This window comes from Triticum aestivum, chromosome 5A (genome assembly GCF_018294505.1).
Source record: "Triticum aestivum cultivar Chinese Spring chromosome 5A, IWGSC CS RefSeq v2.1, whole genome shotgun sequence".
NCBI lineage: Eukaryota > Viridiplantae > Streptophyta > Magnoliopsida > Poales > Poaceae > Triticum > Triticum aestivum.
In genome coordinates, this window is record NC_057806.1 from 586,279,483 (window position 1) to 586,294,486 (window position 15,004).

The 15,004-nt window shown below is 51.1% G+C and overlaps 2 protein-coding genes across 2 annotated transcripts in view; both read left to right on the forward strand.

Moving 5' to 3' along the window:
• The window catches only part of LOC123105013 (YTH domain-containing protein ECT4), a gene marked incomplete at its 5' end in the record, with an annotated part of 4,174 nt that extends 3,272 nt beyond the window's left edge, over positions 1 to 902 (forward strand). The window contains 2 exon segments of the mRNA XM_044526972.1: positions 114 to 260; positions 384 to 902. Coding sequence (XP_044382907.1) covers positions 114 to 260; positions 384 to 536 — 300 coding nt within the window. The 3' untranslated portion in view covers positions 537 to 902.
• A 6,929-nt stretch (positions 903 to 7,831) lies between these two features.
• LOC123107826 (NADPH-dependent aldehyde reductase-like protein, chloroplastic) lies at positions 7,832 to 9,008 on the forward strand. Its single transcript, XM_044529734.1, has 2 exons — positions 7,832 to 7,897; positions 8,004 to 9,008. Exon 2 carries the CDS (start codon positions 8,044 to 8,046, stop codon positions 8,863 to 8,865), a length of 822 nt encoding a protein of 273 aa, XP_044385669.1. The 5' UTR covers positions 7,832 to 7,897; positions 8,004 to 8,043; the 3' UTR covers positions 8,866 to 9,008.
• The last annotated feature ends 5,996 nt before the right edge of the window (positions 9,009 to 15,004 follow it).

Sequence of the window (15,004 nt, forward strand, 5' to 3'; positions counted from 1 at the left end):
GTCATTGTATTTATATAATGCTTCTTTGGCAGTATGATTGATGTTTCCAGTAGTAGTAGACTATCTAAACTTATTACTGAAAGCACTGGTCCACTGTCTCCCTTACGCTGCAGGTTAAGCTTGAGCAAGGTCTTCAAATGCTCAAGATTTTCAAGGAACATGTCAGCAAGACCTCAATTTTGGATGACTTTGCATTTTACGAGAACCGACAGAAGTTGATGCAAGAAAAGAGAGCAAAGCAACAACCGCTTCAGGGGCAGGCAAGTGTTGATTCCATGCACTAGAGCGCTCTGTTGTTGACAGTTTTAGAATTTGACGAGTACTGGTTAAGGTGGTGTTTGTTATAGGTCCTGATGCCAGATTGTTATCCTTGTATTGTCCAGGGCGTTGATGAGAAGGAGAAGAGCGCAGTTAACGGGAACTCCGCTGCACAGAAGCAGACACCGAGCAAGGAGAGCACCGCCCCTGCCATCGGGGAAGAGCCGAACGCTTCCAAACCCACCACAGCTGAAAGCGGCGTCGCGAGTGCCAACTAGCGTGATATATTTCTTACGCTCGTTACTGTTAACACATGCGGTAGTCCATTGCGCAAAACTCGGTCAGGCTTCGAAATATGCGCGGATCATCATACATGGGAAACTAAAGTTAGGTGGTGTGACTTGGTTCTCATCGTTTAGGTCTCTTATATACCTGGTGACATCGCGTTCTTATATGTGGCCCCTTTCCTATTCCTATTTTTGTTTCGGAGTCTTGTTGGTTAAGTAATTTCAGCCATTTGTTATTGTTTAGACTAAAGGAGCCGGTTTTCGATACTTCTAGACAACATTTAAGGTACCAAGCTTTTTTCTGAGTGTTGTAGTGCTGGAGAAAGTAATAAGAACAAAGAACTCCCGTTTTTTCTAGTCCCTTGATTCTGTGTACTAGACCCAAAGTGGTCGGACCCTTTCCCAGACCCTGCGCAAGCGGGAGCTACATGCACTGGGGCTGCCCTTGATTCTGTGTGTGGTGTTCTGTTTGAAGTTTTATGCCTGATCTATTATTTCCTATGAGAATCTTTTGGTTATAGAGCATGTTGAATGCAGAATGCTCTACACCGGACTACTGCCGGTCTACTGCTTACTAGCGCATGCAGGCAGGAAGACCCTCCCAGAATTTTGTTTTGAGCACAAAAGCAAATCCTAGAATTGCTAAAATTTGATTACAAATGACCTAAGGGCTTGCCAGGCTTGACGGCTCGGGTCGATGGGGGTGGGCTGCCGGCACCGGAGAAGTAAGGTGGTAGTCGGGGTTTTGGCCCCTTCTTTGTTTTGCGAAATGCAGCGTTGAGCTTTCTTCAAGATCCCACTCCTACTTTCTCAGAGGGAGGAGATTGCACTTGTACCGATTTCGGTTGCCCGCCATCACCCTATTCTGCTCATCCAGCTCACTAGCACCTCGATTTCCAAATTCCTATGTTCTCTACTCTCTCTTGAACTAAAACCGAGACAATTATTTTGGGACAGGGGGACAATTTAAAATAAGGGCAATTATTTGGGGACAGGGGGACTGACTCACTGACAGTACCAAGAACCACTGGCTGCCGAACCGAGCCAGGGTTTTTTTTTTTTGAGAACGAACCGAGCCAGGGTTGATGAGGAAGAGAGTTGCTAATTGTGGTTGCGGCATGGTCCTGATTCCTGAAACATGACACCACCATGATGATGATGTATAAGAGCATGGTTAATAGTATAGCCAACTGTTGTTGGCTATATGATGTTGCCATGCCATATATAGTCATCATTTATAGTCACTCATCTACCATGTTAAAGTTATACAATATGAAAATTTAAGTCATGACATATCTATTAATATTGATTTCATATTGTGAATGTTAGCATTTTATTTATAAAGTTGGTCAAACTTTACAAGGTTTGACTTTAGACAAATTTTATATGCAAACTAAAAAGGACCTGAGGGAGTACTAATATACAGACTAAATAAAAACGGAAGGAATACAAAGTTAGTTGAGTAGGAGGGAGTGGTATGATTTCCTTCTTGATTTGCGTTCACTACCATGTGTACATTTTGGCCACTTGATAAACGTCTGTCTTTTCTAAAGAAAAGAAAGATAAATGTCTGTTCGACCCGTTGTTTGGGATTCTCTTCAGTGTCAAGCTCGTTGGACCCGTTGGTCTTGGGGCTTTTCGGCATCATCAGGTCACTACAAAACAGGCTTCTGTGTTCATTCAGACATTAAAAGCCTACTGCATGCTACCCGCGGTTGATTGTCACATACTACAAGTTTGCACCGTTGCATTCAGTCCGTCGTTGTTACTGTACTGCTTGCGGTTCAAGAACAGCAGTGCCCCACATGCATATGTTCATGCATGATTGTACTGCCTGCACATGGACCTTACTGGTACGTACGTACTGTATTTCGTTGTACTATCTGCATCGCAGCTCAGCGTGCGGGTTGCGTGTCTGAACTGTGTGACTGGGACAACGATCTGTGCACAGGAATCAGGTGATCGAATGGCAACCCTGCTGCAGCTCAAAGGGCGGTTGCGGTTGCGTACATCAACCCCACAAGCCACCGCAAATATCAACGTGGCCGGCCCGGTTTTGCCATTTATGTCTGGACACACAAAGAGCAAAATCACTATGATCTGCCAATCTAGGGAAAATGTTGGGACCCCCTATGAGATCCCTCTCCTCTCCTCCCGGTCCCGGCCCTGGCCGATCGAGCTTGCCGCCAGCCTTGTGCCAGCAGGTAGTCCTAGGACCGGACCTTTCAAATCCATCTTATACGCCCACGCGGGTCGCCTGGTCACGATTTCTTGACCTAGACAGACCCTTCAAATGGCCCTCAAATGCCCGGGCTGACCGGCATCCTCATATCCAGCCCAAATATGGGGTAGATATGAAGGCGTCCGGGCGTGCCTGAACACGACCGCCACGTCGGACCCGACAACCCGACCCTATCTCAAATTGCACCAAATCCCCCTCCCCTTCCTTCGAGCCGCCGAATTCATTTGCTCTCTCCTCTCTTCTTCCTCCTCTGTGTCGTCCTGCTCGCAGCTCCGTTGTCGCGCCCTTCGCAGCTGTTCCCAGGCTCTCCGCCACCAGCTCCAGAAGAGCGCTCCCGTCTTCGCCGGCCCGGACGCCACCATGGTACGTTCGGCAACTCTCCGGCTCCGCCTTGCGCTTGATGTGTTCGACACATTGACTGACCGAAATTATTGTGATTTTGTTAGGTAAATGATGGACTCCGATGCTTCGTCGGACGAGGCGTATGGACCGACGGAGCTTGACCAAATGATTCAAGATGAGTTCTTCGATTGTCGGATTCGGACGAAGAAATGGACATGATCATGCTCATGGGCATGTAAGAGGAAATGGATCGGCAAGTGGAGCATATTCTCAACTTTAAGGGCTCAATCAAAGGGAGAAGAGTGATCAACCGGGACAGGGTGTCTGGAGCAAAGCTACTGCACAATGACTACTTTGCTCCCACACCTGCTTTCCCCTATGATCCATGGTTTCGTTGCCGTTTTCGCATGTGGAAACCATTGTTTTTGCGCATTGTGGAGGGACTGGAGGCACACGGCGACTACTTCAAGCTGAGAAGGGATTGTTGCGGCCAACTTTCTTTCTTGGCCAAGCAGAAGTGCACGGCTGCTCTAAGGATGCTTGCACTTGGTACTGCTGCAGCGCCGTTGGTGAGATGGTCAGGATGGGGGAGAGCACGTACCTCAAGACTATTGCCAAATTTGTTTGCGCCATGGTTGAGGTGTTTGGCCCGGAGTATCCCAGAGAACCAAATACGCATGACACAGAGAAGTTGTTGGCTATTGGAGAGGCAAGGGGTTTCCAGGAATGCCCGGATCAATTGATTGCATGCATTGGCAATGGAAAAACTGCCCCAAATGTCTACGGGGAATGTATCAAGATCACACCAGAGAGGCCACCATCATACTAGAAGCGGTGGCATTACATGACTTATGGATTTGGCATGCTTTCTTTGAAATGTCCGATTCTCACAACGACATCAATATGCTTCAACGATATTCGGTGTTCAGGAGGCTTTGCAATGGGGAATGACCGTCGTGCAACTACATCGTCAACGGTCGGGACTACAACATGGGGTACTATCTTGTTGATGGTATCTATCCTCAGTGGGCGGCGTTTTGAAGACCATATCGGAGCCACTTTGCAACAATGCGGATCTGGAGCGGCGGCTCCCCTGGCGAGGCACGGCAGGCTCCTGCGAGCAGCCGTGCGGACGATGGATCCGGCGTCCTGGCCGCGTGGGGCGGCGTTTGTGAAGACCATATCGGAGCCGCGTGGCAATAAACAGAGCCACTTTGCAACAATCTGGATCTGGAACGGCGGCTCCTCTGGCGAGGCACGACAGGCTCGAGCGAGCAGCCGTGCGGGCGGTGGATCCGGCGTCCTGGCCATGTGGGCGGCGGGATCCCAGTGGTCGTTGGCGGCTGGCGGCGGTCGGTGTGCGCGACCTGGCGCCTCCCCTCCTCCCCTGTTCGGCGTGCGGGCCAGCCTGGTAGGGCCGCGCCTCCCTTGGTCGCCGGTTCAGTACAGGAGGCACTGCTGGTGGCGGGGATTTAGTTCGGGAGAAATCCCTGGCCGACCATGACAGGTCGCGCCGACGGCTACGCCTGAGGGCGTCGTTCTCCTGCTTGGAGGCGTCAGTATGGATTAATCTCCTCACTTCCCCTTCCCCTAGGTCTCCCGGGCGAAAGCCCTAACTTTGTTGGGCGGCGGCGGCGCTCATGGTGCCGTTCCCTTCTTGAAGGCGCTGCTTTGGGAACCTTGGGGTTGGGTGGCGCTTGCGGGTGGTGGGCGACGGCGGTGGCGCGGTCCTATCCTAGCATGGATCTACGTCCGTTGCTTGGAGATGGATTCGCGTTCGTGGAGGTCGACGTTTGGCGTCGTGGTGGCGTCGAGGTGGAGGACCTGCCAAGGCTCTCGTAGGTGGAGGTCGTCGTTTGGCGTCGTGGTGGTGTCGATGGCGGAGGACCTGTCAAGGTTGACACCTCAATCTACTCTGAAGACGGACCAGTGGAAGAAGGCGACGACGACACATGTGAGTGCGTCGGACCGGTTTGTGCCCTGGACCTGGCAGATGGCTCGATCGGGGCCTCCGAGTTTAGATGTTAGGCTTAGGTGAGAGGTCTGGGTATGTGGCCCAGCTTGCACCCTTTCATCATATGGATAGGAGTAGCGGCAGATTGCCAAGATGGTGGATTCAGACATATTTTTGTTCTACTTTGTAAGATTCTTAAGAATAATCAATAAAATGGCCGCATGCATCCCCCAGATGTAGAGGCCGGGGACCATCCTCCTTTTCTAAAAAAACTTTGCAACAATGCAGGAAGCGGCTAGGAAGGACGTGGAGAGGGCATTTGGTGTGCTTCAAACTCGTTGGGGAATTATGCGGAGCGCTGCAATGATGTGGGAATCGGAAACTTTGTGGTAGCTGATGACATGTTGTGTTATTCTGCACAATATGATTGTCGAGGATGAGGGTGATGGTGTAGAAACCCATGATTTTGAAGCACGCGGATGACAAGTTGAAATCCCGGAAGATCAAGATGCGGCTCAACTTATGAACTTTCTACGGATGCACCAGAATCTTCGAAATCAGCAGGTGCACGCGCAGCTACTCAATGATCTCGTGGAGTACATGTGAATCTACAATGGCAACCAAAGAGGCAATGCTTGAGTTTGACACTTCAAATAAATTTTATGTAAACGCTATATATGCTTGATACCAATAATTGCTATTTACATGCGATATTGGGTGGCATGGTCGACATGCATGTATTTGCTTGAATTTGATAGTTCGGATTGGAGATATGTGGATGCACAGAAGAAAATATGAGGGCCCGTTCGGATGCGCCCGCATGCGTATCCGGACGCGTCCGCGGAAGTTTGAGGGGCCAAATTTATCAAGTCCGGTTGTAGATGCTCTAAGTTTGTTGGCTTGTGCTTGCATGATTTTGTATCTTAATAATGTACTGCAAACGGTGATCACGATGATACGCGTACCTCCCGTGTGTCGTCGAAAATATAAGCACGCGGGCTTATGTTTCGAGTGTTGTAGTGCTGGAGAAAGTAACAAGAACAAAGAACTCCCGTTTTCTTTTTTCTTTCTAGTCCCTTGATTCTGTGAGTGGCTTGTTGTTTGAAATTTTGTGATTGGGATGTGTTCCCTGATCTTGTATTTCATATGAGAATCTTTTGGTTAAGGAGCATGTTGAATGCAGGCAGAGTGCTCTACACTGGACTACTGCCTGTCCGCTTTTTTTTGGCCCTTTTTTGCGAAATGCAGCGTTGGGCTCGTAGTACAGATCCGTTGTTGTACGTGGGCAGAGCAGAGGAGGCATGCATGGAGCACATGGGGCGATATATTTTCTGACTTGAGTGAGAGGGCTACGGAGGGAGAGCAGCAGAGTCACGGTCCGAGCTTTGAATGAAGGAGGAGATACGGCACGATGATATTTGATCCACGTGACGTGAAGTCCTCATTAGCACAGGACAAGTTCGTGCACAGCCTGGCCCCTTTATAAACGTTTGCGTCTGCTCCCCATGTCTGCTGCTTCAGGCTCAGTTCGACTGGGATTCTACAGTATCAAGTAATTTGAACTGAAACCACGACACTTTATTTTGGATCGGAGGGAGTAGTATCAAGCTGATTTCTATTTGTTTGGGCTTCATTCTCTCCAGCGTGAAGCTTGTTCGATCCGTTTCGTTTGGGATGTTTCAGCAGCAGGTACGAACACATGCGTCCATGTTCATTCATACTACTAGTATGTGCTTACAAGTTTGAACCACTGCATTCAGTCGAATCGCTATTAGCTGCCTGCACTTGCACGTGTCAACTGTCAAGGGCAGTGCCATCGATGTTAGCTGCACTTGCACGTGTGTCTGTGTCATTACACTGCTTGCACAAGAATTCACGTTTCCAAAGAGACGTCTACCAGTACTCCCTCCGTCCGAAAATACTTGTCATCATAATGGATAAAAGGGGATGTATCTAGATGTATTTTAGTTCTAGATACATATTTTTTTATCCATTTTGATGACAAGTATTTTGGGACGGAGGGAGTAGAAGATAGCTCAGGTGCATGTACCTGCATGATCGTACTACTTGCATGAAATGAACCCTACTACCATTTCCTTGTAGCATCTGCATTACAGCACAGCATGTCGTGGTTGCGTGCATGAACTGGGTGATTTGGACAACTGTGCTGTTGCTCGACGTGTATGCCACCGCCAATATCGACGTGCCTTGTTTCGCCATTTATGTCTCTAAACACAGAGAGGGAAATCACTGTAGAGTTCTTAGAACTGCCACTCTAGGAAAATGTTGGGACCCCATGACCAGGAGGCTCCTCACCGTTTCGTCCTGGCCGATCGGGCTTGCGGCCAGCCTTGTGCCAGCACCAGTCCTTTTCTAAGTTTGTTTCTCTGTGCTTGTATGATTGTATCTACTATCTTAATGTAAATGGTCATCATGAATTTATGCTGATACGCATATCTCCTGCGTGTTGTCGGGGATGGACCCAGAACACAGGGTATCTCTGAACGTTTTCGATCGCAAGTTTAGTTACGTGAGGATGATAATTTTAGTTGGCAAGTATGACAACTTTCGTGTTTTAGTTTGTTTTCGGCAGAAACTTATTATATCACTGGAATTTGTCATCCTTGTGTGACTAGGATCGCCATCGAAAAACGTTAGGGTTGGAATGCCGCGCATCTGACGTGTGCCACTTATCATTTGGGTATATATAAGCACGCGGGTAGCGTTCAGGCTTGTTATTCATCTTGTGCACAGATCACGCTCTTTGCTCCTGGAAGAGAAGAAAGCACGATATACGTGAGAGCGCAGCCCGAAGTATGCATTTCGCTCTTGCTTCTTTCTTCTAGTGTTTGCATGACTTCGTTCTCCTATCACTCGCCGGCTGTGTGTGACGGTTTATCATCTTGTTCGAGTCTTCCAGGGCAGTAGTGGAGCACCGCAGCGTGCGAGCCAACGCAGGCATGGCGACGGCGGAGGCAGACGTCGGCGCCCCCGCGAGCGTGACCGCGCCGATGATGCTGCACGGGCGCGTGGCGATCGTCACGGGCGGCGCCGGCGGGATCGGCTCGGCCGTGTCGCGGCACCTGGCGTCCCTCGGCGCGCGCGTGGCCGTCGCCTACGTCGGGGACCCGGCGCCGGCGCGGGACCTCGTGGCCGGCATCAACGCCGCCGCGCACGGAGCCGACCATGATCCGCGCGCCGTGGCGGTGGAGGCGGACGTGTCGGACACGGCGCAGGTGCGGGCGCTGTTCGACGCGGCGGCGGCGGCGTTCGGCGGGGAGCTGCACGTGCTGGTGACGGCGGCGGCGGTGATGGACACCTCCTACCCGCTGCTGGCGGACACGAGCGAGGCGACCTACGACGCGGCCTTCGGCACCAACGCGCGGGGCACCTTCCTGTGCCTCCGCGAGGCGGCGCGCCGGCTGGCCCGCGACGGCCGCGGCCGGATCGTCACCTTCTCGTCGTCCGGGGTCGGGTCGCTGCGGCCGGGCTACGCGGCGTACGCGGCCAGCAAGGCGGCCGTGGAGACCATGACGAGGATCCTGGCGCGGGAGCTGCGGGGCACCGGGATCACCGCCAACGCCGTGGCCCCCGGGTCCACGGCCACGCCCATGTTCTACGGCGGCAAGACGGACGAGGAGGCGGAGCGGTACATCGCGGAGGCGCCGCTGGGGAGGCTGGGGATGCCCGAAGACATCGCCCCGCTCGTGGGCTTCCTCGCCAGCGACGCCGGCGGGTGGGTCAACGCCCAGGTCCTGCGCTGCAACGGCGGCACCATCTGACATGATCAGTGTTCGAGTGTTTCGTTGGCTTCGCAGCAGTGCTCTTTTTTCTCTCGCTGTTGGAACTGTGTATGTGTGTGTTTTTGTGCGTTATCCGTGTTGTTGCGGTGGACTTTCTTGTGGAATTATGGTTGCTATCACGACACAGAGCATCTCCGGCCGCGTCCCTAACGAAGTCCTTCAGACGATTTTTCAGCCGTTGGTGTCAAAAAATCGACCCAGTCACGTCCCAAGGACTCATTTTTCGCCTGCTCGGACCGAAATTAGCACCGGCGGATCCAACCCGAACCCGGCGCGCTGGGGGGCACTCGGGGGCGCCGGGCGAATCGTTTTTTGCGCGAAAGAGCCGCGGGCCCTCCTTGCCAGCGACTCGTCTCTCTTCCCGCCGCTTCGTTGTCCTTGTCGCCTCGTTTCCCGCGGCGAATCAATGCCAAAGCTGCCGCGCGCTGCCGCGCCGGTCAGCCTCCTCCATTGATGCCGCACGGGCGGCGCGGTGACCGGACGACGCGCGTCCCCTCGCCCGCCACGCGTACGAGCGGCGTCTCCGCCTACATAAGCCGAACCCCAGCGTGTCGGTGACACGCACAGAATCTCCACCACCGCAGCGTCATTTCTCCCCCTTTCCTCCCTCTCCTCTCGTCGTCTCCAGTTCAAAGCATGGCCGAGCGCTTCCCAGGCGACGGTGCGGCGGCGAACGGCTTCGGCCGCCGCCACCTTCACGAGGACGAAACTCGGCTCCTCTTCGAGGCCGAGTACCCGGTCCCGCCGGACATGCGGGTACCGGGGGCGTGGAGGATCAGCGCCAGCGGGGTCCCGGTGCCACCACCGCCCACCGGGGCGGCGCGACGTGCGGAGATCGCGCGTATCCACGCCTCTCTACCGCGGGCGGCGAGGGAAGATTCGCAGTATGTCCCCGACAGCCCGCTCTGGGAGCCATACTTTCGCCGCCGCCACGCCGAGCAGCTAGAGGCCACCAACGACGTCGTGCCCTCCGGAAGGCTCAACTCCGAAGGCCGGCGCTGATGGGAGGGCGTGCCCGGCCGCACGCTGGAGGCCGTCCTCGAGTACATCGAGGGCCGCAACACGCCGAGGCTGGAGTACCCCGCTCCCCCGTCCATCTCTCGCCGGCGTGGGAGCTCGTGGACACCGAGGCGCATGGATCTGGGGGCGTCCTCCTCCTCGTCCGGCCGCTCGTCCGACTCTCCCTGCCTCCGCCCCGTCAAGCCGGAGCCCCAGGACACGCCTGTCAGCGCACGCACCCGCAGCTCCGGCGTCTGCATCGACGACTCCGCCCCCGCCTCTGGCCGCCTCGTCCTCGACAGGACGAAGCCGGAGCTCGGCCTCCCCACGGAGTACGAGGAGATAGCCCGGCGCGGCTTCTCCGACGAGGACGCTCTACGATGGGCGCGGGACGACTACCTCCGCGACGAGATGGTCCGGCAGCGTCGGGCCCTGGAGGAGATAACCGCCCGCAAACGTGGGCGCGAGGACGAGTGCGGCGTCGTGATCTTCGACAGTGACGACGACGAGGATTCCCCTGGACCGTCCAACCCGCCGCGCCAACCGGGGGAGGGTTGTAGCAGGGACGGCGACTGCGGAGGAGGCGGCGGCGACGACGACGACGACGGCGGCGGCGGGCGGCGAGGAGCGGCGAGGGAGACGACGAGAAGCAGCCTAGTAGCGTTTTTTTTTCTTTTTTGTAAAATATTTTAAATATGTACGAACTCGCCGAAGTTTGGTTGAATTTGCGCCGTGTTTGTGCCGAAATTATTTTTTTTTAAAACGTGGGCGCCGCGACTGGTGAACATCACGCCTCCAGCATGCGGTTTGCGCCGGTGCGCCCCCAGGGGGCGATTTTTAGCGCCTCCTAGGGGGCCAACGGCTGAAGATGCTCTCACGAGTTAGGCATTCCTCTCTTCTAGTACTCCCTCCGTCCGAAAATACTTGTCATAGAAATGAATACAAATGGATATATCTAAAACTAAAATATATCTAGATACATCCATTCCTTGAACAAGTATTTTTGAATTGAGAGAGTACTACGTATTGAGTGTGTGTTGGTCTCTGCGTGTTTTATTCACAAACACTGTTGGAAATTGGGGTGTGAATTTTGGTGGACTGGAGATATGATAACACTCCTCGTATCCTTAGACGAGAAATTGGGATTTTAATTTTGGTGGACTAGAAATGTACTAAAATTGAAACCCGTATAGGGGAGTCGCCCTCTCATTCCATACCACATAACATATTAGTAGGTTCAAGATTGCAGGGGATTTATTCGACCATGTAGCGAGGGAATTTGGCACCAGCCACCATGGGAAGACGCATATTTAGGGGGAGGAGGGGACCTTATATGTTCTTTCAGATGGCGCGACAACCATTTGGTGCTCTGTTCGAGGCGTTTGTTAAAGGACACTCACGCTCGTCCATAGCAAAGCGATAAGCCGACTGCATAGTGAAGATGCAAGTCTTCTTTTATTATGATGCATGTTTAGTATACTGTCATATGAAAAGATTGTAATCTTGGTGAAAATCATAAAAATGACTTGGACTTCGGATGAGGATTTGTGGCTCTCGGCTGCCACACACCCCTATATAAACAATAGGACTAGAAAATATATTAGGAAAATTAAAAAAATTATAGAATATTAGGATATGAAACTTGAGTGCCTGTTGTACACGCGTGTTCAGTTTCATGGGTAATCGGTGCTTGTGGTAATGGCAATAAAAAAGATAAAAAATGTATATGTGTAGAAAAAAAACTTAATGCAAGGTATGTTGGACCATACTTTCTACGCTGCGGATACCATGGGCACCCATTCCCCACGAAAATATACACGGGTGTACAACGGACACTCGGGTTTCATATTCCAGAATTTCAGAATTTGTCAAAAGAATGATATTTTTTAATGCTATTCATATAGGGGCGTGTGACACCCGAGTGCTGCATGCATTATCCCTTGGACTCCTTGCTTAGTAAATAATTTCCTGGTGGTAGAACCCTTGTTGGATCTTTGCAACCACACACTATGTAAGGCTGGTCATAGTGGGGAGTAACTTATACTAGTGTCATGCATATAACACTAGTCTAAGTTACTATCTTCATAATATGTCATATGTGGCTTTATTTAATGGCTTGTAGACTCATCTTGTCTTGGGAAGCGCTATGTTACAGTAACATATTATGTTACCACTTCTCATTAACTACGTGCCAAATAAGCAAAAAAATTTTAAAGTGCGCTATGTTACTACCGAAGTTACTCCCACCATGACTAGCCTAAATAATGAATTAGTAATGCATCAAGAGCTATTGAATGAGTGTTCTTGTAAACATTACTACTAGTATGTCGATTGCTACACCTTTTTCTCTCTTTGGTCCATGCACAAACAATTTCTTTGTGTTAATACCACTTTTGTTGTTTTAATACATATTTCCTCTGTCCGGTGAAAAGTGTACATCTAACTTCAAAATTTGTTCACAAAAGAGTGTATTTCTATCTTCCCAATGCATTTTAAAGTAGGAAAACATATTTCTCTCTCATCACATGATAATCAAGGCCAATAGCAATCTACACATGGTCTTCTTAATTTCTACATGCACTTAGCTCATTGAGGGTTGGGTAATTAAAAAGGAGAGAGATGGTGGCTTACACTTTTCCAATGCATTTTTTACTTAACTCCATAATCTGTCCTAAAATTTCTAGATGTACACTCTTCATCGGACGGAGGAAGTATGTCATCAATGTTGACCCTACATGGAGGCATATACTTGACAATTTCTATTGGGAGGGTAATGGAAGGCCAAGGTCTACACGGAAGGGTGCTTTTTAATTAAGTTTCCGTCTCTCAAAAACTAAATGAAATGAGCCATTATAATTATAATCACTATATTCAGGCAAACTACAACCTCTATTGCCAAGTAGAAATTGTAGGCTCATCAACACCTCGCTCACATTAATAGCGGTGTCGGAGGATGTGTGGAGGTGTGTCTCCGTCGGATCTCATGGGATTCGATCGGTGCTGGTCTTTGGTGGATCTATTTGGATCCAGATTTTGTTTGTCTTCATTTGTGGGGTTCCAGGTTTGTTCTTTCCGATCTACAACTCTCTTCATCGGCGATGGTTGCTGCTCTGGTGTGGTCGTTTGGGACCTTAGCACAATGACTTCCCGACTGTCTACTACAGTAAGATTTGCTCGGCTCCGGTGATGGAGGGGCGATGATGGCGGCGTGCCTTCGGCTCGCTCCAGTGCTTGTAGTCGTCGTTAGGTGGTCCATAAACCTGGTTGTAATTTTTATTACTTCTTGTGTTCTCTGTACTGCCATGATTGATGAATAGATTGGAAATTTCCCTCGCAAAAAATACCCTCCCTCGCATTAGTCAATGCGGAGGATAAGTACATCATTAACCCCAATATTGATGCAACCAATATGACTTCTCTTAGCATTTTTCGCCATGAGTTCTCGACGCCAAAAAGACCGGTCAACTTGAATTCGAGAGCAATGGAGCCTTGGCGAAATAGTGATTCCCTTGGCCAATGCATGAACAAATTGCCGGCTTGCTTTGTGCCTCTTCTTCACCCTGGCAAATAATGTTCTCTTTCATCCAACGTTTGGTGGTTGACACAGAATAGTCGGTGCAGGTGGGCGAACACACCTTAACTGCTCTCCACTGTGTGTGGATCTTCTGGGAGAAGTCGACACACGCACGTCCATCTCTTGCACTCTCGTGCCCCTTCCTAGGTCGCAGCCAGCAATCTCCCCACCACTCCGGTTCTCCTTTCCACGTTGCAATGGCTGATCTCATCTCCCAATCTCGTCGTCCTCCTCGTGCCGCCGCAACGATCTGCTGCCCCACTCTTGTTGGGACCGTCCCTCTTGTTGTACTTGGTACGGTGCCGAGCTCTCCGCGGTCTGCACCAACGCACCAATGTCGGGGAAACCGGAAACCACCACCACGGCACCACCTCACTGGCGCCGCCGCTCCTCCGCTGGTTGTAGCGCAGCAACAGTGCAACGGCACGGGTGGCTTATACTGGTGCTGGGTGCGCCGGCGTTGTCCCCTGCGCTACGCGTGCGCCGACCTGGACGAAAGGCAACGGATCCGGGAACCGCATCTTACACCTACACCGACCGACCGACGCGGCCTTATCTACTGAGCGGCGACGACTCAGCGACAGCACGCCCTCCTTCGACCAAGTGCTAGGACGAAATCTCTCTGTCTTCTGCTTCTAGGTGTTTTTTTTTTTTTTTTGAAAACACTTCTAGGTGTTTTGGTTTGCTTGCTGGAGAGGCCGAGACAAAGGCAGCTTGAGTTCCTGCGTGTGTCGTGAGCACACGAGGATCCACCTCCTATTTCCGATCCTATGTCACGATCACTGAGATGTCAGGAATCGTCGAGGGCACCAACAAATTAAGGAAACACCAATATCAAATTTGTTAACCAGATCGACTAGCTAGATATCAAGATGGAAATGGAACGAAGGAATCGGGGCACTACTGTCTTGATGTAATATTGTATACGTTCGTTTATTTACTGGAAGTTTAGTTTTTTCTCTCCTCTGAGGATATATACTTTCGCTTTTCCTCTTTCATTGTTGATCACATATATTTTCAGACTATGTTCACACATGGATTGATGAGACATGGTGGCTGTGACAAACATGGGAGCTGAATACACTTAGGCCATGTCAAGCGCACGCGCCAGCTTTAGCTTCCGGGTTGATTTGTCACTTTTCCTGGCTGTGCCTAGGATTTTTGTATGCATCGGTGCCTAATCAGTAGTCGGGTGCCTGAACTATATTCTACAGTGAGCAATGTTTATTTTCCAGCATGCAAATACCTGCAACTTTGGAGGCAGGGACGCCCAGGCATGTAAGCGCCTGCAACCTGGTATCCCGACGCGGTTGCGCTCTATCGTGGGTGTGGACATCCGTTTCGTCGCCTCCGACTGCCGTGAGTTCCTTAATTTCCTCCTCCACGTTTGAGATGAGTCTCTTACTTTACTCCACTGTATTTCTTCATCTAATATAAGGAGCTGAGGCATGGGAAGTCGCCCAGTTTGTGAGCGGAAATGTGTGTAGCAGAAGGAGCAGCTGGGACATGGGGTTACTCTTGCGTAACCTGCCAACTGTTATTTCT

Bases quoted from the DNA above. Each gene is read 5' to 3' on its own strand.
- LOC123107826 (XM_044529734.1), top strand. From the start codon at position 8,044: ATGGCGACGGCGGAGGCAGACGTCGGCGCCCCCGCGAGCGTGACCGCG.